The sequence below is a fragment of the Falco biarmicus genome, chromosome Z (assembly GCF_023638135.1).
Source record: "Falco biarmicus isolate bFalBia1 chromosome Z, bFalBia1.pri, whole genome shotgun sequence".
NCBI classification, from domain to species: domain Eukaryota; kingdom Metazoa; phylum Chordata; class Aves; order Falconiformes; family Falconidae; genus Falco; species Falco biarmicus.
The window spans coordinates 17,136,925-17,162,710 of NC_079311.1; the positions used below are offsets into that span (position 1 = coordinate 17,136,925).

Below are 25,786 nucleotides of genomic sequence, written 5' to 3' on the forward strand. Positions count from 1 at the left end.
GTGGGCATGCATTTGCTGCAAGGAATAACAAGGGAGTACAAAACTTCTGTTCATTCTCTGTTTTTTAAAACCTTTTCTTGGGTATGCAGCCAGAGGAGCAAGCTCTTATGTGTACAAGATCCCCTGCAGGATTTGGTGGAAATTAAAGGAAAGTGCAGGGATGGTATTTAGGTGAAGATGTGGGTCATGGAGCAGAACTGGGTGATGGGGAAGGACAGATGCCACATGATTTAAGGCCAAAGCAGCACATGTCATGTCTCCTATTATCACAGGTGATGCAGATCTCATGGCATTAAAGAGCTGTCCATTGTGGCACATGTATCTAAAGCATCACCATAACCATTGCGCCTTGAACCATAGAGGTGGCTCGTGGGCGAGGAAATAAGAAATGATGGTTTGAAAAAATGTTTTACAAAAATCCACTCTGCTTCTCTCTGGGCTATTCTTAAAGCAGTGGTTTTGCTTTTCAGCCATATTTTATGACTTTGAAGGAGAAAATATTCTAACAGCAAGAGAAGATAATTCTGTAAAAAGCACAGGGCATCTCACTAGCATACTATTCCTAGTAGAAAATTACAGACTACTGCTTCATCTGTTCTTCTGCTGCCCCCCTGAGCACCCATTGCTTACTTTAGGACAGCCACAGCTGCACAAACAGCAGCTCTTGCTCTGGATGCTGCAAGCCCTGTGCAATAAGCTTCTGAGATCTGGGCAGTGCCAGGAAAAATGGGGGCTGACTCCTAGGCCACATGCAGACCCATGTATTGAATACATGCTGAAAGCAGATAGAAAATCCTGCCAGCCTTCCCCCATCTACAACCCTGAGTGCTTTTCATCCTGTGCTGAGCTTGGATGCTCCTCTCCCCAAACACGCATGCACACCCCTGTCCCATAGCTATTCCCTCTGCAGAAGGCAACTCAGAAAATAAAATAGCTCTGTTTCTTCCAGGCATGCCAGAGAAGCCATTTTCTATTAGTAAAAATGATGGGTTCATCTGCTTTAATAACTGTGGTATTGGCTTGAATCGAACTGTTTTCAGCGCTTGAGGATTCTGCTGTGTCCCTCACACACACAACTGCTGGCGGGGGTGGGGGTGGTGACTCCAGTGTCACCTGCTGCAGGGCCTCCAGGGTCCATCACAAGTCACTGCGAGAACTCTCTTCTCCTGCCAGATGTTTCTCCAGCAGCCTCATTTCATGGGTCACATCATCCCTGAAGAGTCTCTTCCACTTTCCAGCCTTCCTAGTCCCACTGTAGAGCAACTCTTGCAGGTGCCTCTGCCTTAGAGGCCGTCACTGAAATGCCCTGTCTCATCTCAACACCTGGACCTGACAAAGACACTTCCACACATGGATTGGTCTAAATTCTGAAACTGGCCCCAGCAACAAATATGGAAAACATCTCCAGGCTACGTCTGTGGGGCAGTCGTGGTAAAATCTGTATTAACCTCCCAACGGCAAGTGAGTGAGAGTTTTTAGATGCCACCTTCAGAGGTACTTTGTAAACATTGTAGACAGGAAAGAAAAGAGGGGAATGAAATAGAAGGAGTTTTTCTTCAAAAGTGCTTTCATAAGAATACAGTTCTCATCCTTGGGGAAGGGACTGCCTCTGTTTTCAAATTCATCTTGGCAGGCAGTGAGTTAAGTGACATGGAAATGGTTACACCACCACCGGGACCTTTGCTGAAAATGCCTAAAGGACCAGGGCCTGGACAAAGGAGAAGGTGACAATGATGCTGGGGAGCTCTTGTTCAGGTCATAATTTTTGCTTACATCACTGAGAAGCCTTTAGACAACCAGAGAAAACACTGGACAAACAACCAGCAACTGCCCAATTCTCTCCCCCTTGCTAAACATATGCAAACACCTCCTTTTAAATCCCCTCTTTCACACATCTCTTACAATGCCACTGGAGTAATATCTAACCTTTACCTTCCAGGTTCAGAAAGGAGGTGGAAGAACTGCAAAAGGACAGAAATATACTGGGAGGATGATGAGGAGTAAGAAAGAGTTTCATCAGCCAACTATATCAATACACGCTGATTCTGTCTAGAACAGAGATGACTAGAGTGAAAGTAGATCCCATCATTGGTGGAGAGGTCAATAGGCAATAACTACTCGTGTCTTTCACCACAAGAACAAAGAGGCAACAAATTAAACTAGCAGACAGCAGCTCCACATTCAGCCGGAGGAGGTATTTCTTCTTACCATACACAATCCAGATGTGTGACCCATTACTGTTAGTTATTGGGGATCCAGCGGTTTTACCTGGCTCAAAAACCCCCAAGACAAACTCACAGAAGTGGATGGACAAAGTAACAGGAGAAAAACCACAAAAGCAAATGGTCAGATGGAACATACCCTGCCCCAGCAAACAGGGCCAAACTGTGGTGTTGAGTATGGGGGATCATGAGACCCCCTCCTGGGGCAGCCAGCCATGGCGAACCATTCACAGAACATTACTCTCCCCATTGCTCTGCCTCACCCTCAAGCATCATTAAATCACTACTATCATCACTAAAAACTGGCCACAGTGGCTTCCAATCAGTACGTTGCCTCGTGCCATCTCAAGAAAATGTGCGCTGCCGGTTGCCAGCTCCTGAGCGGAGATTGATGTGTTCTTGACTGTGTTAAAGAGATGTTCTCGGTTGAAGCCGTTCTGCAAAACATAGTTGATGGCTTGTACAAAGGAAAGTTTGCTTGGTGTGGAAAGGAGACAGCTAAGGGGGATCCTGGTTACAGTCTCCCACTGCCTAAGGGGCATTACAGGGAAGACAGAGCCAGGCTCTTGTCAGAGGTGTCCAGTGACAGGGCAGAAGGCCCTGGAGCACAAATTACAAGAGGGGTTGGATCTGAGGAGAAAACTCTCCCATAGGAGCAGTGCAGCCCTGGGACAGGCACCAGAAAGGCGATGGGATCTCTATCCTTGAAGATACCAAGCACTCAGCTGGATGAGGGTCTGAGCTACCTGACAGCATTGTGAAGAGCCTTGCTGGGTGCACTGGGTTGGACTGGAAACTCCCAGAGGTGCCTTCTGACATAAGTCTTCATCAGATTCTTGGAACCATATCCCATCCAGTGTGACCAGCCTTGCAAGCCAGGACTGATCATCCATGTTTAATCAAATATGTAAGTTTTTTTGACAGAGGAACAGTATTGTCCATGCACAACACCAGGTCACAGACTTCCTGGGTGGTTCAGTGCCATCACTTCTCTGATTCAAACTGCACCTCTGCATTGCTGCCTGCCCTGCAGTACTGGAAAGGATTTGTGTGAGGGAGGAGCTGTACCTTGCACGCATGCTGAAAGCACCTTCAATCACTTTTCTGACTGGCGATCTCCTTCAAGGATTATCTGTAATAGCAATTCCCACAAATCTCACAGGTGTTGCCTTGTCCATGGTAAGGGTAGGAAGCCATCAGGAGTCATTCTTAGGATCCTGCATGTAGCTGCCTTCACGTGGTGCCCTCTGGGGAATACTTGAAGGTTTTAAAGAAAACAGAAGCAGACTCTTTTGTTTCTAATTACTCTTTAAACAAAAGTACCACCTACCAGCTCTACCCAAGCTCAGTGCCCCACTGAGCCAGGCACACCAGGCTCTACAGCACCAGCTCCACTGCTCTGAGGAACTGTTGCCCAGAGAGAAAAAGTGGGATAAGGCAATGACACTATGCCTGTTGTCCCACATGGGATCAGGTGGACACTGGAAAGTGGTTCACTTTACCCCTAAAGCAGTGTCCTGGTTTCAGCTGGGGTAGAGTTAATTTTCTTTTCAGTAGCTGGTGCAGTGCTGTGTTTTGGATTTGGTGTGAAAACAACGTTGATAGCACACTGATGTTTTTAGTTGTTGCTGGGAGTTTATACTAAAACAAGGACTTTTCGGTTTCTTGGGCCCTGCCAGCGAGAGGGCTGGAGGGGCACGGGAAACTGGGAGGGGACACAGCCAGGGCAGATGACCCAAACTAGCCAAAGGGATATTCCATGCCATGGGATGTCATGCTCAGTATATAAGCTGGGGGAAGAAGAAAGAAGGGGGGATGTTCAGCATTATAGTGTTTGTCTTCCCAAGCAACCCTTGCACATGATGTAGCCCTGCTTCCCTGGGGATGGCCGAACACCTGCCTGCCCAGGGGAAGCAGTGAATGGATTCCTTGCTTTGCTTTGCTTGCGTGTGCGGCTTTTGCTTTCCTGTTAAACTGTCTTTATCTCAACCTGTGAGTTTTCTCAATTTTACCCTTCCCATCCTCTTCCACACCCCTCTGCGGGGGGAGCGAGCGAGCAGCTGTGTGGTGCTTGGTTGCCCGCCGTTGTTAAACCACAAGCAAAGAAACAACCAGCTCCTGTGTTTCAACCCTTCCTAAGATATAAAGTCCATATCATCTGCAGCAGTCTCCCATAGACCCCAGTTAATGTCATGGACAGTTTAAAGATCCAGCTTGGATGAGAAGCCTGAATTTCTGCATGGCTGCGCAAGGTGAGCGAAATCATCACTCAGAGAGACACTTGTTGGAGCTAACAAAAGGGGTATGGTATACACATGAGAGCTCAGATCTGCAGCCTTGGCTGAATTCCTTCATGAGAATCCCTTCTACACTCTCAGTAATAACAATAATATTACTTTTTCTCTTTCTCTCTCCCTTCTGTCTGTAATTTGCTCTTCCTGGTGGAAGGGAAGGGAAGCGTAAATTATTGCAACACTATCAAGAGCTGAATAGCATCTTCTGTCACTAACAGCAAACCTTAGGAAGCAGAACACACCTCTGACAGAGCTTTGTGGAATCTGGAGATGCTATCCATGTGCTTGTTTACTGACTGAAAAGATAAGCATGAAAGCAATTCAAAGCATGTCGCTCTTTTATCTCACTTATTTCTCCAGTTTCTGGCACATCTCAGGTATTTACTAAGCAAACTCACAATTGTTTAGCACTGAATTCACCAAGATGGGCTAGATCTAACTACACAAGCAGGCAAACTGTAATGTACATTTGCCTTGTCTCTTTTGCAACCAAGGAACTCAAATTGCTGGCTCTTTCTATGCAGCTGGAGGGCCCAGAAGTAACAGCAACTGACCCAGCAATGTGTAGACTGCCGTCTTACAATGGTGGTCAAGTGTTATCTTGTGAAAAAATCTTACACATTGTGGCTGGAGCCAAAATGCCTCAAGCAGAAATTTGACATAGGATTTTTTATTCAGAATCAGACTCTCAGTTGGGGTCATAACATAATAACCACTAACACTTTTGTGTGTTATATTTCACAATGTGACCCCCATATTTCTACCAGATGATGTCTCAACACTTACATGCTGCGCAGCAGCTCCATAGTGAGCACTACATACACGCGCTGGATTTGCTGAGCACACACAGAGGATGATTTTACAGGTGTGCTCAGAACACCAAAGACTGGATGATCACAAGCAGGTTGACCACAGAAATCATGGAGCAAGGTTTTGAAGCTTTCAGGTTGTTTTGGATTCACTGGTTGTACACAGAAAAAATAGGTCTGTACATGTGTCATGGCTGCCATTCAGGATGCCTGGATATTGACAGTGCATTTAGAGATTTATTGCTGTGTTACACTGCACTACTCTTTGAAGAGACTACCAGACACCCACAAATACTGGAAAAACAGCCCTGATTTGGGTTTTTGGCCTGGACAAAATTTCTGCATGCGAAAAAGGGGACTTGCTCAAGAATCCTGGTTCTAGAGCCACTCCCCAGATCCTGAGGTCTTCAAGATTTAAGAAAGGCTACGCTTATTTAGCTTGTCCTGAGTAGTTCTCCTCTTCTGCTCCCCAGCTGGACTACACACTGCCAATCGATGGAGCTAGTGTATGAAAAGAGATGTGTGACAATCTACCAGGGAGCCACTTCCTATAGAAGATGATTTTAATGTAAGGATTCCAAGTGCTTTAAAGTCCTGTGAGCCAGCAGGAGGACACCCAGAGCAGGCTCTGTTTAATTAATTTATTCCTTCCTCATGGTTAAGTGTCCAGAGATTTTTACTAGAACTGTGCTCCTAATCCTTTACGTGATCTTGTACCATCTTGCTAGCAGCTGGCTTCACCAGTGGTGCTAGACACTCTCAATAGAGACCTTATTGCAGAGGTATCACTGGGGGCTTGAGGACAGTGTACCATGCGCCCATGACTTGCACGTGACTTTTGTGCTGACTGAAGGCCACATTAAATACAGAGGAGCACACCACTGTTTGCGCCGAGGAGTGCAGAGAAAGGATGCACTTTCCTTAGCTGTTTGTCTTAAAGACTTATTTTTTTAATCATTAGTAAGAAAGTCTAGGAAATATGCTTCAACAAACTAGAGCTGAAGTGGCCAAAGAGTACCAGTTTCAGTGCACAGGCATTTTGCAGTAGTGTCAGGTCAGCAGGGCCATCTCGTAACACGCACTGCTCACCCTAGCAGGCACAGCCGTGCCCGGCAGAGGCACCCTGGTGCTGCTGGAGGTCCCTTTGTAAGGATGGGACAGAGCCTTCACGGCGCAGCCATGCTGGGCGGCAGTCCTAGCATGCAGGCAAGTCCTCAGGCTTGTGACTTCAGAGTGACACAGCTGTGGTTTGGGTTAATTCAGCAGTACAGCAGCTTTCTCCTCACTTGCTGTGCCTCTCAGGGCTGCTTGCTTTCAGTTTCGGGGAGAGAGAAAGAAAAATCAGCCAGAAGCTGGCTGCTTCATTCGAAACTGCACAGTGTGACTTAGAGCGGGAGTAAATCTCATCAGCTTCAGCTTCTACGAGGCAAAATTCCCTCCTCTAGTCTCGATGCTCTTTTGTCAGCAGCATGAACGTTGCTACCATTATTTGCATCTATTGTTCTATAAACGGCAGATTCAGAGGAACAGGATTTAAAAAAAAAAAAAAAAAAAAAGGAAACAACCCAAAGGTCTGTCCATTGTGTAAAAAGCATTCCTGCGCTGCAGGGTGGGTGGTCTGCTTGGAAGTTGTTATGGTGTCAGCACAAACTGCCACAGAAGATTAGTGAAGTGTGTGCAAATACAGCAGTCTGATCATTGCATTTGAAACCACGTTAGCAAAGTGGCTTACCTGTGTATTGAATTGTGTTTAAGACATGTATTTCACTAACTGGCAGTCAAGTAGGAATTGCATCCGCTCCCTGTTAGGAATCTAAGTGGCATTTTAAAACCAAGATGGATACACTCTCATTTTACACACAGGGAAACAGAAGCATACAACTCACCAAAAAATTATAAATTCTGGGACGTGGAAAATGAGGTGTCTTTGAACATGGAGCAGTAAGTTACTCATCCAGTTTTAGTGAATGAAGCGCTAACAAGACGGAAAACACAACCAAGTCCTTTTGCAGCATGTCGTTCAGTGCAGAAACTTGGCCACAGTATCTGTGGTACTGAACACTGAGATCCTTCTTCTTTTTGGAAAAGAGCTATTGACTTCTGTATCAAATATGAAACATTTTAACATGTACCTCGTAGGTGGGAGACTTGTAACGGAATTAAATGAAAACTCTTGCTATTCTTACAGCTGTGTTAACGCAAAAAAACACAATGCATTAAAGTGGAGCTGTGTAACTGAAGATATTGTCTGGCTTAGCGTCAAATTAGAGGAAAGCGCAACCAGGTGGGGATTAGACAACCCAGCTTTATGGCTGATTCCAAATAACTTAGCAAGATTCCACTTATTACGAATTCACTTAAGTTTTTATCGTGTTTACAATTAGTTGTCCCAGGAACTCCGAGGAACGAAGTCCAACGGCATTCATGGACCAGTAATAAGAGCACCCTCTACTGGCCATTATCAGAGGCTTTAATTAAATGTTTTTAAGCAAGCCGTTAGTGTATCTGCCTTCTCATGCACAGAGAGTACCCAGAAAGTTTATTAAAATATGCATATGAACACGCTGTATGCTATTCACGCTATATCAGTCCAACAGACACAGTGCAAAGATTTACCTCGTTTATTCACCAAAAATGTTATGCGTTTAATAAAAATACTTGAACACTTTTTGTAGCTTAGGGCAAAATAATTCTTATTTTTGCAGTTTTCAGAACTGTTCAGGAAACTCTCAGGAAGGATACAAAAAAATGACAGAGCAGTAAGTTTGGTCTCCATACCAGGGACCTTAGTAGAAACTACAACAGAGAATGGAATTAATGTACAGCCGCATAAAGATGATGTGTTGAGGAGAAAGCAATGTGGCTGCTGTAAAAGGCAGTCGTGATATACTGATCCTTACAGATCTGTTGCAGTTCTCTGAAGCAATCATGGAACATGTAGACTTCCCATTTAATCATAGCTTTTCAAAGATCCCTAAGTACAGAATTTACCATAAGATACTATAGAATGAGTATCTTGATAATCATTAAACTTAAAACCAGAATTAGAACATAAGTACTAGGTTGGAATGTATGAGTAACTTACAGCATCTTCGGCCAAGTTAGCTTTAGTTAGACTAAGCAGGAGTTACAGCATCAGAAACTGTCAAAGGTAAGGGACAGATGGTTTGAGTCTTTCCAGAAGCAAAAGATGAGGAAGAATAGCTCAAATGCCAAGTAGCCATCAAGCGTGCTCTGCCTGCATTTAATTTCCAGACACACCTCCTAGACATGTACCACAGCACAACAATTTGCCATATCATATTAGTATCACACTGGTCTTTATTTAATTATTCTATTGCATGATTAATTTATCAAGTAAAGTTCTTGTTATTTGCTACTATGAGAACATACTACTTACTGGGTAGGTCCTCTGGGGTTTGCCACATAAACATATGAGTCAAGAGGATTGATGTTGTGTGTGAGAAACTTTAAAAGCAGGATTCTGCCTAAGTTAAGATAATTTTGTGTTGTACAGAAGTTTACTGCAGTGTGTGATTTGGAGTGATCACTTTGGGAAAGGTAAGCAGTGGCAAGAAATCAAGTTTCACAGTATCAAGTGAATTAATGAAATGATGAAAGAAAAAATGCAAGTATTGAAATTATCATGGTATTACAGCAGAAACTGAGGCTGTGTGTCACAGCACTAAAATGTTCCAGGAGACCAATCCTATGGACAACAGGAGAGACAGACTCAGAAAATAAAGAAATTGGGATAAAGCATTCAGTGCTTTTGAATGTACCATGAGAAATTACAATGCTCAGAGAAGAAATGGAGTGGCTAGTGCACATAAACAGTCCAAGTCCATGGATGCTGGAGATGATTTGTACCGGTAGCACTTTTGGACTTTGGTAGACATCGAAGTAAAAGTTAATGAATTCATGACACGTTGCCAGGACTTCGCCAACTGGTTTTCTTGTTTTCTCAGAAAAGCTGGGGGGGAGGGGGGAGGAAGAAGATTTGAAACTCATAAAAAACCGTTCAAATATAACCTACAAAAATGTGTATCATTCAGAACTTCCTGAAAATCTCGGGGGGGGGGAACCCAAACAACCAAAAAAACCCAGAAAAAAAAACAGAAAAAAAACCAAAACTGGGGGGGGGGAATGAAAAAATGTGACTTGCAGAAGATCCAAAACTTGACAGGTCAAGGTCCAAGCTGGCTGAGTTTAAGCAGAGGGACAGAGCACATCCAAGCTGGTGGCAGAGCTAAGATGTCCTTCCGGCACGGGCCAGCAGCGGTGGTCCATGGGCTGCAGTGGCTGGTGGCTGCCAGATCTAGACAGGATGCTTTCCTAAACGGGTGAGGATGCTTTCCCTCAGCTATGAACCATTTAATTGCCTCCAAATTCAAAGAGGATGCTGAAAAACAGGAGCCTTTGACCTCTTTTGTAACTAAAACTGCGGCTGAGTGAAAACCAAGGAGATGCAAGTCTCCTGCTGCAGCAAAAGTGCCATGTTGCTAGATCACTAACAAGATCCCAAATCTAATCAGGAGGAGAAAAAACCTCTTTCCCCTCCCCCTCATTTTAATTTTTCCTCAGAAATTACTTCCCAAGCTTTAGGCAATAACCAGACATACCATGCACTTCAGTAAAAGGGCTCCAGCAAACAGGCAAAGCTCAGCGTACTTACACCACAAAGAAAACCAATTCTGAAAGAGCACAAACCAGTGTCAAAAACAAATGGGAGGATCTGGCTTTACCTTGCTGCTGCTGTGTGAAAGTCTGATCTGAACAGAATAACCAGGAACATTTGGATGAAGGGGAATTAACACAGGAATGTAGTGTATGTCTCAAACCTGTAGGAAAGAAGTTAGAGGCATCAGGAACTCTTTTCATTTTCCTTCACTCATTAACAGTTTCAACTAAACCAGGGGTATTAAAACCTTTGGAACCCACTTTTCCCTGTTCCAAGAGAGAAATCAATTAAATCTGCATGTTAAATCATTATGGTCACTGCTATTCTTTCAGGCCATACCAAGCCAAGTTCTCCCCTAGAGAAAACAAAACCCCAGAGACAAAAAAATGAATGAACTGAAGGAATCCAGGTAGCAAGTGAAGACCCTGATCAGAAGTTATTTGCTGATCATGTTGAGAGGATACATTCAGATTACGTTCAAGATTCACATGCTGTTGACAGCATAGTCCCATAGTCCCTCAGAGGTACCTCCCACTGGTCCTGCATTCCTAGTTGGCTCCATATTTCCCTTGCAGGCTGGCTGGTGTGGACCTACAATGCATGGTCCAGTCACTAAGATCAACTCCACATCATCCTTCTGGCTGCAGTTCCTGGTGGTGTCTCTCCTGAGCAGGACAGGGGGCTGGAGGTGCAGCACTGCAAGATGGACTTCTCATCACACGATTGCAGCTAACACTAGGAAGCCAAATTCTGCAGGAGATACAATCAGACCTGTGGACAATGGCACGAAAATGTTTTGCAGAGACTGGCGAGTACCGGAACAGATACATCTTGCTTAAATCTTGGTAACTGGGACATATTTTCTTGCTACAGCAGACTTTGTCAGCTGTTTCACAGCTTTCTGTTCCAGCTACTCTGCATACAGGAAAAATTCAGGCTGACTTGGAAGCAATCATAAGAAGAATCCCTTTATAGTATGGCTTAAATAAAAAAAATAAAAAAAAAAGGTATAATACATTGAATGATACAAAGCAGAAATCTGAAGAATTTCTTTTTAAATACTTACATTCCCCAGCTCCTTAAACACTTCAGGAAGACCAGAATTTTACACTTTTCTCCAGAACACTCAACCTTTCACCATCAATACGGCTACATCTCATGTCTCGGAGATTAGTATAACAGATGATGTACTGGTTTTCTGTCTCAGAAATGCCTGAGATCCTTTTAATAGAAAGAAAAAATGACTAAAAAATTAGACAAAGTTTCTTAATGCTTCTAAGTTGCTACAGGAAAGATTCTCACATGGATTAAATAACCGGTCAGTCAGGAATACTGAGAAGGGGGGAAAAATCTGCCAACACACACATCCCTCTTACGTGGTATGTGAATAATCCACACGACAAGCCTCACGTGTTTGGGAAAAAAGCCCCGAGACCCCAAAAGTTGAACTTCCTGACACTTGAGACAGGTCTTCAGACCCATTTCCACACCATCTCCTCCACCAGCCATTAGTGGGGCAAGAAAAACCTCCCAGTACCTTAGCTTCAGGAAAAAATGCATACTTTCCTACAATGTTTTTATTCTTTGTACTGAAGATATCGAATTGCCAAAGGCTGCTAGGCCGCAGTTACAGAACATGCTTGTTTTGCCACAGTTTCGCATTCTTCTTGTGCATGGAAAAGAAAGGTGATTTTCCTGGTAAAATAGTGCAAGAGGATTTGTCTTTCTGGATTGCCAATCAACAACAACAAAGGTGTGCAGCCAGCTTTGTGGTGATCTCTGAAAGAGTAAAAAGCAGCATTTTTTCATCATGCTTGACATTTTCCTGTTCACAGATGTGAAACCAATATTTTCTATTGATATTAAAAGAAAACATATTAAAGTCCTATTCAGTAAAAGTAATAAAACAGAAAAGTCATGTACAATGCTAGTAAATGAAAGATACTTACATTGTAATTTCACATCCTGTCATCTCCTGCAACAAGAATATAATAACAAACTTGCATTAAGATCTCCTGTCAGGGAAGAATGCCAATTTTTGTCTTTAAACATTTGCACTTCAGTCCTTGCCTACCTGTTCTTTTCAGATCTGTTGCTCAAGCATTCAACACTTTACGTGTTTCCTCCATTATCTATCTGTTCAACCAAGATTATATACATCAATTGGGAGATGATAAATGGAGCATGAAGACAGGTCACATTACTATGAAAATCCCCTCCTACAGGTAGTGAGCAAATGAGAAAATCTCACAGAGAGATGACAAACTTAATTTACTCTGCGTGTCCCATTCTGTCCGACAGGATGATTCACCGCATATCTCTGATCCATGGGCTATAGCTGAATTCAGAAAGAGAACATTCAAATCCAAGCAGGTGTACTCTCCGGTTTTAACAAGTTCCCTTCGTTTTTCATAGGTCACATGCTTCTTTTTCACCAAGAAGACAGCAATACTTTGCCACTTATTTATTTAAGGTAACGTAAGAAATGGGTGTATCAGACTAAAAACCTGATGGAAATATAATTGCAAAGGGCATGGTATATTTTGCTTCTCACCCTTGAGAATGCAAGTGAACTGTTCTCTCCCTTAAAACCATTTGAAATCATTGGACAAAATCCAACGTCTTAGTCATGCTAAGAGGCAGCAGCCAACAGCCTGTCTGCATTGGCTGGTCAGATGCTGCTACAGAATTCAAATGTGGCTAAAACTGATGCTGTTACCCAAACCATCGAACAGAGGGAGAGGCAGAGGGAGAGGGAGAAGCAGAGGGAGAGGGGGGAGAGCAGTAAAGAAACTTTGCTCCACAGCTGCTCCCTTCAAAAGACAACCCCACAGAAAAGTAGGACACTGTTAGATCTGTTTCTCATGGAGTGAATATTTTTACTGAGGCAGCACAAAAAAGTGGTTTGGTTATAGGTGTGCAACTGCAATGCAAGTGTATGCAGACTGCTATCAAGGCTTTGTGGACATGGAAAAATAACTGTATCGTGAGGTGAAGTGGAAATACACAGCACAGCAGATGCTCTGTAAGTAAATCCTGGTATAGATGAGCATAGAATCTGGTGTGAAAGACCCCATGACACAGGCTTACACGTTATTATGTGGCTCCAGGTGTTTAAGCATCAGTTACAGTGTGATTAGCTGTGAATACTGAGGAGGAAGAGGTGTACTGCCTTGGGTGAAGAACCCATTCAGTCCAACGTCCTGTTTCCACCACAGGCCACCGGCAAACATCAAGGGAGGAGGAAAAAACAAGGCAAATATATGGTACCTCCTCTGCAACACTCCCACAGCCTCCAACTGCTTTCAGCTCTGGGGATTTCCTGAGCCTGAGGGGGTGTTTGTTCACGAACTCTCAACACAGCCTTCTTCCAAACATTTGGCCAACCTCTCCTGCACCCCAGCGCGACACCCTGTGCCCATGGTGTCGTTCTGAAAGGCACAGCACACATCCAACCCCATGTCACTGCACAAAGAACCACCTCGCTTGTTTGGTTAGAGCCTGGCTCCCACCACTGCAGATCTGATGATTTCTGCTCAAAGAGTCAAATGCCATTCACCCTCTCCAAGTTACTTAGGATGTGACAGGCCTCAGGCACATCCTCCGTAAGTAAATTCTTCTGAGTGAAAACCCCAAGCCTACTCAGTTGTTTCACGGGACATAAAGACAGGCAGCTGAGCATCCTTGCTATCCTTTTCCAGTTCCAGTATTTCCCAAGAAGCAGGAAACCTGACCAGGCACAGTGCTCCTGGCACGAGCTCAACGTGGATTTGTGGAGTGTCATAAATAGGTCCCTGTTTTGTTCCTTGTCCCTTTCCTTAAAATGTGCTTTGCTTTTCCAAACACCAAACTGGTGTTTACGCAGGCCACACATATGCAAAGTCTCGCTCCCCTGTAGCAGCAACCAGTTCAGGTATCGCTATCATTTATGTAAAGTTAGGACTTGGTTTCTGCACATGCAACATCCTGCATTTATCTACCCGGTATTTAATCGACTTTTTTTACTGCCTAGTCACCCACATTCTTTGTAGATGACCCTCACCTCTGCTACCTTAAAAAAGTTTTGTAGAGTCAGCAAACATTTTCATTCTGCTGCTCATCCTTTCCTCTAAGAGTGATGAGTTGTCAAGCACTGCATAGCTGCCTCCCTGCGCACAACTACTCACTGATGCTGTTCTCTGTGGCTATGAAATAATGCATGTCTACACTTGCCAATTAACGACAGCTACTTTTTAATACACGGTTACCAACAGCCAAGTAATATCAAGTATTACTTGGCATACAGCACCTGAAAAACTATCTAGAACACAGATACCACTATTATTAACTCATGTGCCCCCACTAAGCCCTGTGGGTTTAATATTAAACATGAGCATTATCGCATGACCAGAGGAGAGCATATGAGATAGTTTGTAACCCCTTGCTAATGCATAGCTGTTAGCTTTATTACCTTCCCATGACCATGAAAATTAGGAGCACTGTATGTGATTCATTCTAGCCTGAAGCAGACCCGGGGAGAATATTCTCCTGTGATTACCCAGCCAGACTGACCCTGAGAAATAGAAGAAAACCTCTAGTATGCTTCTAAAACAGTTTCACTTCATAATGCACTAGTTGCACTGCACAGATAGCTGCGATCCAGTGTCAATTTCGCTTGAGTGCCTTGCCTCTGAATTTGCTTTTGTTTGTATCTTCTGGCTTCCTTTTAATCCTAATTCCAGTTTGCTTGATTAGTAACCAAGTCGTTCTGCCCTTGGAAAAAAAACCTTACACAGGGTCTTCACTTTGACGCACGCAGTTTTGGTTTTGGTTTGTGAATAATACAGAACTATTTGTTAACCCCCAAGCACAACTCTAAAGTTCACTCTTCCCTGAATTCCCACTCCCACAGAACAAGGGAGAAAAGACTGGCATTAGCATAAAATAAGGAGTCCAGACATACGTGTGTTTGCTTTTCAAGCAAACAATTTGATTTGCAAGTCATCTAGTAAAGGCTTTGCTTTGAACTACTTTTATTTTACTTATTTGAAATGTATTTATTAACCTCTTTGTAACTGCACCGTCAGTAAGTCCGAGGGGAAGAGCCTGGAGAAACATGTGCTCATACTGTGCCATTTCATAAGCTGCTTCCCGTAGGCCAGGACCACAATTTATGTTTTCATCTACTGAATACCTCGTGTTATAGACCCTTCTCCTTGACTCTTGGACATGTTCACTGTGGCGCTTTTCCAGCTTTATGCAAACACTGCAGAGCAATCTTGCTGGAAGCATACAGTTTAGTAGGGCTTGGTTGTTCATGTTTAAGGAAGAGGTTCTGTGATCCGTGACAAGAGGGCTATTTTACTTGACAGCAGGAACTGCCTACCGCTCATGCAAATATTTGAACCGCCTAAAATGTCTTCGTCTGCGTTTGACGACAGAGATATATATATATATTTTTTTTTTTTTTTTTCCAATTCCCAGAAGCAGCACGTCCTTTTCGCAGCGTTCACAGCACACTCTGCTGGCTGCTGCTGCAAGTTAATACCAAGAGCGGGCAGCCGGCTGAAGAAATAAAATGTTTTTTCCGACGCCGCAGAGAGAAGAGCCTATGCAGGTAAATGGCTGGGGGTGGCTCGGGCTGGGGGTGGCTCGGGCTGGGGGGATCCCCCGGGGGCAGCAGGGGAGTGCCGGCAGTTATCGCAGTGACAGGGAAGGGTGGGCGAGGTTGGGGACGAAGGGTGCCTTCCGTACCGTCAGGTCACGGCGGTTCGCAATGGAGGCAGGAGCCAAGCTCTGCAGCAATGCCTCCATTTCCGCCGCGGCAAGGACGGGCCCCGCTCGCCGGCTGTTGCCCGCTAAGCTGGCTTTACACGAAAGTGGCTTAGAGCCACATTTGCATGACAAAGCCATTTAAGTGTCGCTCGGCGCTGAGGCGGGCTGCGGGCTCCATGTATCCCGTTGGTGCCTGGATCCTGCGCCACGCCGGGGGGCAGCGGTGGGGGTGTGGGGGACCGACACCCGGTGCCCGCTCGGGGCGCGGCGGGGGGACGGTGCCCTTCTGTGGGGGAGAACGTGGCGGAGGCCGCGGGGCCGGCGGGCAGGGACCCGGCGCGGGCAGGACCCGCCGCCTCCCCCGGGGCCGCGGCCGCGCGCGTTGCGGGAGCCCGAGCCCGACGGAGCGGGGCCGGGCCCGCGTGCTCCCATGCCCCGCCGGGCCAGGGGCAGCGCCGCGCCCGCCGGGCCGGGCTGGGCCGGCTTCGCTGGGACAAAGGGGCATTTGCCGCCGGGGAGTTCCCGCCGCGCGGGGCGGTGGTTGGTGCCGGCTTTTTTTTTTTTTTTTTCCCAAACGGGGTTGCTCAAGTCTGGCGCCAGGGCTGGTGCAGAAAGCGCTCGAAACCGCACACGCGGCCCAGCTCGGAAATCGCAGGGTCATCGCCCCCTCCCCCACCCCGCCCCGCCGGACTGATGAAACCCCCGGCCCCCACCCCGCCGCGGCCGGCCCGCCCCCCCTCTCCCGTTTCCCCCCCGGGCGCCCCCCACCCCACCCCGGGCAGGGCCGGGCGGCGCCCCCCGCCCCCCGTGGCCGGGCGCCACGCAGGCCGCAGCCCCCGCCCCCCCAGCCCCCGCGCGCCCCTCCCCCCGCGCTTCCCGGCACCCCCGGCACGGCGGCGGGGCGGGGCCCGCCGTGGCGGTGCGGGGAGGCGAGGCGGCGGCTACGCGCCTGCTCGGGGGGCCTCGCCCCTGCCGCCCCCTCCCCCGCCTCCCTCTCTGCGCAGGCGCAGTGCGGCGGCGGCTGGGCGAGGGGAAGGGCGAGCCGTCGCTGCCGGAGCGGGGGGGATCCGCGGGGCTCCGCGCCTCAGCCGCCGCCATGGCGGGCGCGGCTCCGGCCCCGGCGGAGGAGGCTTCGGGCGCGGCAGACGAGCGGCCGCCCCTCTCGGCGGCGGCGTTGGCGAAGATCGAGCGGAACCGGCAACGGGCGCTGGCACTGCGGCAGGCGCGGCTGGCGGCTCGGCCCTACCCTGCCGCAGGTCGGATGGCGGCGGCGGACGGGCCCGGCCTCGCCGGGCGGCTCCCCGCGCCCTTTATCTTTTTTCTGGGGGGGAGACGGGGAGACGGGCGCGGAGACGGACGGGCGGGGGGGGGGGGGGGGGGGGCGCTGCGCCGCCGTTAGGCGGGAGGCGGCGGGGAGAGGGAGCGGGAAGGGGGGGTGGGGGTGGGGGGGAAGCCGCGGCGCGCGAGGTTCCCCCCCCTCCCCCCACGTGGGGGGAGGGGGGGGCCCCTCGTGCGCGCCGCGGCCCCCCGCCTCGCGCCGCGGGGGAGCGCGCGCGCGCCCCCTGCCGGCGGCGGCCCCAGCCGCGCGCGCTAACGCGGCGGCTCGTTTGTCTTCTGCAGGCGGCGTGCGGGCGCGGGCCCCCCCCAAGGTCGTCGACACGGGAGGGGGCTTCTTCCTGGAGGAGGAGGAGGAGGAGGAGGAAGAGCCCGGCGCCGCCGAGAAGATCGTGCATCCCCCCGGTAAAAAAAATTACAAAAAAAATCACCGGAGGGAGCGGCGCGGGGTATCGGGGCGGCTGGGGCGCCGGGGGGGCGGCGCCGCGTGCCGGGGCCGGGGGGGGAGGGCAGGAAGGCGCGGGGGCGACAGCGAGCCGCCTTCGGGCTGAGCGAGCGGGGCGGGTTGGGCGCCTTTTTTTTTTTTTCCCGGGCTTTTTTTTTCCACCCCCTTTCTTTCTCCATCTTTTTTTTTCGGCTTCCCCCCCACCCCCCCTTCCCTCCCAGCCCGTCTTTCTGCATGTGCTCGATTTCTGGCGCGTCCGATTCTTTCAGCATTACAGCGGCTAGCAAATACGCGGTAATTAAAAATGAAGAATTTTAAGCCGCGGAAGTAGGACACAGTCAATGCCCTTGGGTATAGCACGTTTTTTCTTTTTTCTTTTTATTCTCTTTTCCTCGATAAACGTTTATTTCTACCATTTATTTCGGGAATTTGAATTTTAAGACCAAAATAAGTGTAAATTTTCGCGGGTTCGTCGGTTCTGGGGATTTTGAGGTTGATACCGTGCATGCCAAGATCAGAGCACTGCTGCAGTGCCAGCTTTTTATCGTTATAAAACGGTATTGACGCCAAGTTGCTGATCGTTTGGTGGAGGATTTCAACATACGGTCTTGTGATATTGTGCCTCCAAAAAGCAAATGGAGAAGTAAGGATCCCAAAATAGATTCACTTTCTTCTCTGGGATTGCCTTTGTCTTGCTTTGTTCTGCTCTGAATCAGCTGCGGGGCTGTTGGTGCAGTGTATCTCTTTGTTAGAAATCGCCACCAGATTTCGTTAAGAGTGTAAACAACTGGCAGCCCTCCTTTTTTTGAGGGGTTAATGTTTAAAAATAAATTTAGTAGGTGTGGGATGCCTGTGCACTGGGGGTATTTTTGCTGTGTAATTCATAATGTCATTGTCTTAATAAAACGTCTCCACGTTCGGGAGTACTGCCTTAAATGATGAAATGTGATGTAAGAGCATGACTATGTGAAGTACTAAGAATCCCACTGTCGGTAGCAGGACTGAATTGGCATAAAATGTCGTCTTTGCTAGATCGAACCTGCTATAAATGCAAACGCAATTAAAAATGTATGGTGCTGCATGCCAAGCATTAATCTTCTGTTTCAGGTATTGTTAATATTCTGCAGTATTACCTCATTTTCAGTTCGTGAAACTGTATAAAAATGTTAATTTTCTGCTAGAACTACAATGTTACTGTTAAAAGGAACATTCCTTGTAGCCGCGGTTACCTAAATCGGTGTTTCTTGGCGTCCCTTGGAATGTAAAGCAGATGGCGATGACGCTGGAGGTGATCTACCCGGCGAGGATTCGGCCAGAAGTGATGGCCGGCACTGGGATGAGTCTGGGCTTGGAGCAGTGCTGAGAGGGCTTGGGGAGAGGATTGTAGTGGAGCTCCATCCCCATTCCACTCCTAGCAGCTCTCTGGCCATCCACCTCCATTTCTGCCAGCTGGAATGGACAAGAGCCTTGCCAACCGCCCCAGGCCTCCATCGAGCTCGTTTAGGGAGAGGCAGGTGTGGCTGAGCTAGGAAAAAAACTGGAGCAGAGCTGAGAGGACTATGATGCCAGTGCAGCTCCGGTACTGCTTCCTGCTCTAGCCCACCCTCTTCGAACTGCATCCCCTTTCTCTGCTTCCTTCCGTTACTGCCTGTGCGTCCTCTCTGAATCGGGGACGTATTATGGAGGGCCGGAACGGAGGGAAGCTGTAGGAGGGGATATGAAGCACTTTATGGGGAAATGCCGAGGACTGCTTTTTTTTTTTTTTTTTTTTTTTTTGTAACAATGGCTAAGTCGAAACAAATGTGTGCATTTGAATGTTGAAATCCAATACTTAATACAGCGAACCTTCCAGCAAGAACAGAAATAACACCAGCAGAGATGGGATTGTATGATACCGGGTTTGAGTTTGTACTGTATCTTTCTGGAAAACTTAAAAAGAGGAGTGAAACTAGTCTGTAAAAAATACTATGAGAATATAATGTAAATTTTAGTAAAATTGTCTGTAATACCAATTCCAGATGCTTGCTTTTTAACGTGGTAGTTAGTAAAAAAAACCAACTTCTTTCCATTAGCACCCGTACTAGAATTTGACTATCTCATCTGTGGAGACTGTGGCAAAGAATTCATGGATTCCTACCTTATGCAGCACTTTGATTGGGCGACCTGTGATAATTGCAGGTATTACAAATAATCAGGAGGGGGAAGCTTTATTTTATGTAAAGATTGCTGGCTATAATTTAGTTAATTAAAATAATTCTGTGTAATTAAAATGGCTGTCAGCAAAGAGACATTTTTCAGTAACTTAATACTGAAGAAGTAAGTGGAAGTCGACTGATAGTCTCTTGTATTTTCCATTATGGGGGTGAAGAACAGGAGCATTGTTTCAGGAGCCTGGCTTAGCATAGGGGGGACAAGTAGATTTTTATTTTACATGATGTTGGGGAACCCGATGTCGGGGGGGGGCAGTTTGGTGTGTTCGTCAGCCTGGGGATTACTGTCTGGTTGCAGACTCGAGCAGCTTGAAAAACTTGACAGAACGCAAGAGCGTCTGCTTTCTGAGGTAGAGTGAGGTAAGATTAGGAGAGTTACTTGCAGTCCCAGTGCGTTAACCCGAGTGGAGTTGGTACTTTGGTCGGCGGGAGCGGGCCGGGGGCTGGGAGGGTGGCAGCCAAAGGGCAGGAGCCCACGGGAGGTGGCCGGCCGAGCCGCAGGGTGAGCAGCAGCTCGACCTTGAGCGGGAGGCAGGCAGCCCGCTCCAATACAGGAGAGGCTCCCACAGCTCAGAATAACCAGGGCAATGAAAGGGACCGAAGTACCCGTGAGTGCAAGAATGAATGGGGGGGTGGGGGTGGGGGGAGGGGAGAAGATTGCAGCTAGGAGTTTGTTCTGTGAGCTTCCCTGCTTTCTCCCGGGTGCGGTCTGGGTATGCACATGCTGTAGGCAGTTCACAGTCGTTACAGGCAAAGTGCTCTCTTGAAGGTAAGATGGGTGGAAAAGGGACGTTAAGGACAGCGCTAGGAGCCTTGGAAGCGGTTTTCCTCTCAGACTGAGTAGCTCTTGTAGCTGAACGCTAGGGATTCCTCGGTGCGTTAGCTTTTACTGTGGACTTTGAATTCTAGTAAAGCTACATTTGCATTAGTTCCTTGGTGACTGTTGCTAGCACTTGCTGTTTGGCAGACTGTTCTGGCTCGTGCAGGTTATCAGGGTTGCGTAAACGTAATCTTTCGTTAACTTAAATGCTGCTGTGTTTACACTTTTTCACTATCTGCCTGATAAATGTTGCAGTGTTTCAAGGTCTTCATTTTGTGGTTTCTCTGCCTACTGGCTGGCGTTTAGAAACGAGTGCTCTGCATTGCTAGTTGTTTCTGGGATCTAGAAGCATATGGAGTGTGTATATTCTCAGGTGGTCTGACCTGTCTCAGATTACACATTCTTTCTCTCTTGACCATGTGTCAGGCTTGTACTTTTGTCCTCTTGAATTGCATCTGGGCTAGGTGAATGCCTAAAGTAATTCATACTCTTAAGTTTCAGTTACTCCCTCTCATAAGGAAATAGAAGCAAAACCCTTCTAGAAGAAGTCTCAGCCTGTGTGTGCTCAAATGGGAGATTTTTTAAACTTCATTTCAGGAAACTGATCCCAAAGTTTAGCTAGGTTGATGGTTTCCAAAGTTTTTGCATACATAAAAACGGAGAGGGTGAGGGCTTGCCTGTGTTTCAGGAATGGTAGAACCAATGGGGATTTAGATGTTAATAATGTGGGTTTCAGGTGTAGCTTTCTCATCATTGTTTTACATCTTCCAGAGATGCTGAAGATAAACATAAGCTTATAACAAGGACAGAAGCAAAAGAAGAGTATCTTCTCAAAGACTGTGACTTAGACAAGAGAGAACCAGTGCTCAGATTCATAGTGAAGAAAAACCCTCATAATTCGCGATGGGGTGACATGAAGCTTTATTTAAAACTACAGGTATGGAAATTGTTAAGAGTGTTTCAGACCTTTTTTTACCTTCGTGGAACTTTGGTAGCCAAAATGGTGTCACTTCAGTTCTGATTTCTGAGGGATTTTGTTAAAGCTTACATTATACTTATATTGCACTTACATTACATGTAGCTTGTGTAAATTTTCTGTATAGTTAAAGAGCCATGATCCAAATTCCTGAGAGCATTTTAAAGATGTTCATGGACCACAGCCTCAGTGGTTTGTACAATTAGAGGTCACAAAGTGCATGGCCTTTCAGTGCTACTCTGAAGTGCTTGTGGCAGCTGCTGCAGTGTGTGGCCCTTTGTAGCTGTGGCTTCAGGTTCACACAGCTCTGCCCTTGGGCAGTGGGGAAAGAAGTAGGTTTTCCAGGGCCTTGTCATTTCTTGTTTGCTGCTTCTGTAGGAATGCTGCTTCAGAGCTGGGTTTAACTTCCGTAAGTTATATCTAGCCGATACTAAAAATCAATGTTGCCTGTTAACTGTGGAAGGAGTGTTGGCGAGTCGAGAGCAGAGACAGATGGGAGGCAGAGGCAAGATTGAGTTGGCTTTTGTATGTGTAGGAAAAAAATTAAATTTGTGAGTTAGAATAGTTAACTTCTGTCGTTTCAGGGGAAAAAGAAACACGTTTATGTCCATCCTGTAGGTAGTCAAGCGTTCTCTTGAAGTCTGGGGTAGTGAAGAATCATTGCAAGAAGCAAAGGAGCTCCGCCGTGACAACAGAGAGAAGATGAAACAGAAGAAGTTTGATAAGAAAGTTAAAGGTAAAGGGTTAAACTTACATACTGCAGTACCTGAAGTAAAGTACAGTTCTGTTTGAATTCGTTTCTGCATCTGATTAAATTATTTAGAAAATCTTCAGTGTGGCAAAATGGAGGCTTTCAGGAGCTGTGTGGGTAAGACTGGAGCAGTCTGGTCTGACCTCATAGCTGGCTATTTTGGGCGGAGGGTTGGACTGGGGATCTGAGGGCACATCCAACCTGAATTACCCTGTTGTCCTGTGGGCATGATGTAAGTGACAGAATTCAATTAATGATGTTCATTATGGTGCTTTTAAATTTGGTATGACCCAGCATGTGCCATAGATTGATCCTGCTACTTTTCCTGACATGTGGAGAGTGTGGATTTTTGTGGAGGTGGGTTATAATTCTGGCATATGTATGCATTCAGGTGGAGTAGCTGTAAATGAAGCCAGAAAATGCCTTTTCTCTGTTCGCAGTATTCCCAGCTTCTGTTTCTAGGGCTCATTATCCTTGGTTTTGCCTGATCAGTTAGTATTTAGGAGTATTTAATGGGTAGAACTTCTGAAAAATACTTTCAGCACAGACGCATTAGTAATTTTAAAAAAAAAGACTGTGTTTGTTTCTTTGCAAGAGCTGTGGCTTGTCATGATGTCTGCTGCCCGTAGCATCCATGCTTTGCTTTGGGTTGGTATTCAGAGAGGCAGAGCGCTCCAGCTGGCTGTGCTGGTATTATCTGGGGGAGGTGGAATGGGAGACTGAGCAAATAACCCCCTGTCTTGACCATTGATGTTCAGCACACAGAAGGGCTGGCAGCAGACTGTAGCCAAGATGCCAGAGTTCAGCGCAAGTACAGGCCTTAACGTGACAAAGTTTGCAGCCTGAACGGCTTGGCTCACAACGTGACTACGCTTTGCTGTTCGGTATGCTTGCCACCCACTTGCAACATCCGGATAATATCTTGTGCTGCCAGGCTGCCAGCCTGTGCTCTCTTGAAAACCCGCTGACTTCACTGCGGCTGCTGCAGAGGCAACTCACATTATTGGGCATAAAGCTTAGAGAATGCACAGTCATTTGGGAGGCTTACAGTGACCTGAATGAGAAGTACGCTTTCTTGGTCATGTAAAACAAATGAGGGGTTTTTTTTATTTTATAAAATATTACTCTGCATTCCATGTGCCTCTTTTGGGTACTTTTGAATGGCTTCCTGTAAAAAGGCAGTGGGCAGGTTAGTCCAGATGAACTAAAATCTTCTCTCATGAGATCTTGTGACAACTTGTGTCAGGGTAGTTCTTGCCCTTTAAAACATGCAAACAAGATGATGATTGCAAGGCAAGTCAAAGCTTGTTCTTGCAATAGCAGATTCTCACCCAAAACTTAGGGAAGACAGGCAACAAACAGATTGTCATCTGTAGTCCTCAGAAAGGTGGTTAGCCTGAGTTTTATTAACCATTATTTAAGATTTTAATAAATCTTAAAAATGTCTTTTATTTCTCATCAGAACTCCGCCGTGCCGTGAGGAGTAGTTTGTGGAAGAAAGAAACAAGTATCCATGAACATGAGTATGGACCAGAAAAAAACATAGATGAAGATACATATAAAAAGACATGTACTATATGTGGCCATGAGTTAACTTATGAGAAGATGTAGTGTTTAATCTGTGTTTTCTTTATTTCATTATCTTTTAAATGGTATTTTGTATTAAAGTCAAATAAATGCTAATTATGAACAAGCTGTTGCCAAATCCTGTGATGTGCCTTGGTTGTAAGAAGCTCTGTACAGAACAGTAAGCTTTGGCTTTTAAGCTAGATCTTGGTGTAGAATGAAACTTGTTTTTAACAGTTCAATGTGGGCATTCCACTTAATATGCTGATGAAATTAAGGTGAACGTCCCACTGCTTGACTGGTTCTTTTAGGGAGGAGGAAGGCTACATGGTTTTTGTCCTAATGTCTGGTTTCCAGGTATTACTGGTTGTGGGTGGGTGGAGGGCAGCCAGCTGATACAGCACCTCCTCTGGTTGTTGGAGACCATGTCGTGGAGCAGGTTCTGCTGGAAGACTTGGCTCCATTAAGGGAGAAGTCTTCCAAAGAAAAGCTGCCTGTTCCTGGGAAGATTCTGACACATCTCTACCATGTTTCATATGGGAGAGTCCTTCTGTAAGTATATTCTCTGCTGCTTTTCTTGCAAGTTTTAGACCCAAGGTGACTCTTAAAATGTCAAAATTACTCTTAAAACTTTTAAATGATAGGGTAAATACCTGTCCTGTGGTAGTGGTGGTGAGTAGCATTCCAAGGACAATCTCTTCAAGTGTGCTTGAATGATGTTTGCTTTCAGTAGAGGGTGGCTATGCTTTCAAATTTCTCAAATTTCAAACCCTTGGTTCTTACAGCTCTTGTGGAGATAGCAAAAGTGAAAGAACATGCTCTAGGCAGCGGCTCTGCATTTGTTCACTGTTGTAACTACAGCAGATACCAGTGAAATCTCTGGAGGCTTCCCAGGGGAGCCTGGGCCATGGTAGCTGCACAGAACTGCAATGTTACAGGAGAAGTGGTGTCTGGGGAGGGTGGATGATGGTTCCACTAATAACTTCACTTCTCCAATGCTGGCTTTGTGGTTTGCAGCCCCCAGTGACCTGCCTTCCCACCAAGCATGGGGGTCTCTGGGCCCTGCGTGATCTAAGAACATGGCACATGGCGTTGGCTGCGGGGCAGGAAAGCAGGACCTGGCAGGGCTTTTGGAGGTACTTGGCTCTGGTAAGACCCCACTTGGAGTACTGTACTCAGCTCTGGTGACCCCAGCATAAGGACATGAACCTGTTGGAGCACATCCAGAGGAGGGCCATAAAGATGATAAGCCTGGAGCACCTCTCCCATCAAGACAAGCTGAGAGAGTTGGGGTTCAGCCTGGGGAAGAGAAGGCTCTAGGGAGACCTTACAGCAGCCTTCCAGTACCTAAAGTGGGCCTACAGGAAAGCTGGAGAGGGATGTTTCATTCATAGTGACAGAACAAGGGGGAGTGGCCTTAAACTGAAAGAGCTTTAGGCAATACCCGAGAGGCACTCATCCCTGTGAGGAACAGGCTGCCCAGAGGAGCTGTGGATGCCCCTTCCCTGGCAGTGCTCAAGGCCCGGTCTAGTGCAGGTGTCACTGCCCATGGCAGGGGGTTGGAACTCTACAAACCAGTGTTGTCTTGCACCCCAAAGCATCCGTGTAGGGCAGCAGGGTGGCGTGCACTGGCTGCTGACTCACTTAGCCCAGGGCAGGCTGCAGCAGCCACCCCTCAGCCAGCACCACCCACCCCCCCCCCCGCCTCGCCTTCTGCAGCAGCACCACCCAGAAGACAGGCGGTGCCAAGGGTGACAGAGCATTTCCACATCGGCACCCTCCTGGCATCCATGCTTGCCTCACTCAGTCACTCAGGTGGGGCAACCACGTTAGATCAGCCCCAGGGCACAAGGAGGTGAAGGCTTGTGTGTTCATTGGGGTATCGGGAACCAGGCAGGGGAAACTGCTCCAAAGCCAACTGCA

The 25,786-nt window shown here is 46.9% G+C and overlaps 1 protein-coding gene and 1 long non-coding RNA gene across 3 annotated transcripts; one reads left to right on the forward strand and one right to left on the reverse strand.

The window, feature by feature from the left end:
- Nucleotides 1–8,623: 8,623 nt before the first annotated feature.
- Nucleotides 8,624–14,763, reverse strand: LOC130143088 (uncharacterized). Of its 2 annotated transcripts, XR_008819632.1 has the most exons (5): nucleotides 12,081–14,763; nucleotides 11,956–11,981; nucleotides 11,073–11,785; nucleotides 10,071–10,166; nucleotides 8,624–9,298 (listed from the first exon to the last, which is right to left on the reverse strand). It is a non-coding gene; the product is annotated as an uncharacterized LOC130143088 (long non-coding RNA). The 2 variants fall into 2 exon arrangements; XR_008819633.1 differs by lacking the exons at nucleotides 8,624–9,298; nucleotides 10,071–10,166 and adding an exon at nucleotides 10,650–10,986.
- Nucleotides 14,764–16,720: 1,957 nt separating this feature from the next.
- Nucleotides 16,721–23,990, forward strand: XPA (XPA, DNA damage recognition and repair factor). The gene is made up of 6 exons (XM_056325203.1): nucleotides 16,721–17,016; nucleotides 17,381–17,500; nucleotides 19,613–19,718; nucleotides 21,342–21,507; nucleotides 22,165–22,282; nucleotides 23,760–23,990. The coding sequence occupies exons 1-6, from the start codon at nucleotides 16,857–16,859 to the stop codon at nucleotides 23,906–23,908; spliced, it is 819 nt and encodes a 272-aa protein (XP_056181178.1). The 5' UTR covers nucleotides 16,721–16,856; the 3' UTR covers nucleotides 23,909–23,990.
- The last annotated feature ends 1,796 nt before the right edge of the window (nucleotides 23,991–25,786 follow it).

Bases quoted from the DNA above. Each gene is read 5' to 3' on its own strand.
- XPA (XM_056325203.1), top strand. From the start codon at position 16,857: ATGGCGGGCGCGGCTCCGGCCCCGGCGGAGGAGGCTTCGGGCGCGGCA. The intron at 17,017-17,380 runs GTCGGATGGCGG...TGTCTTCTGCAG, and splicing joins TCGGCCCTACCCTGCCGCAG to GCGGCGTGCGGGCGCGGGCC. The intron at 21,508-22,164 runs GTATGGAAATTG...TCCATCCTGTAG, and splicing joins AGCTTTATTTAAAACTACAG to GTAGTCAAGCGTTCTCTTGA.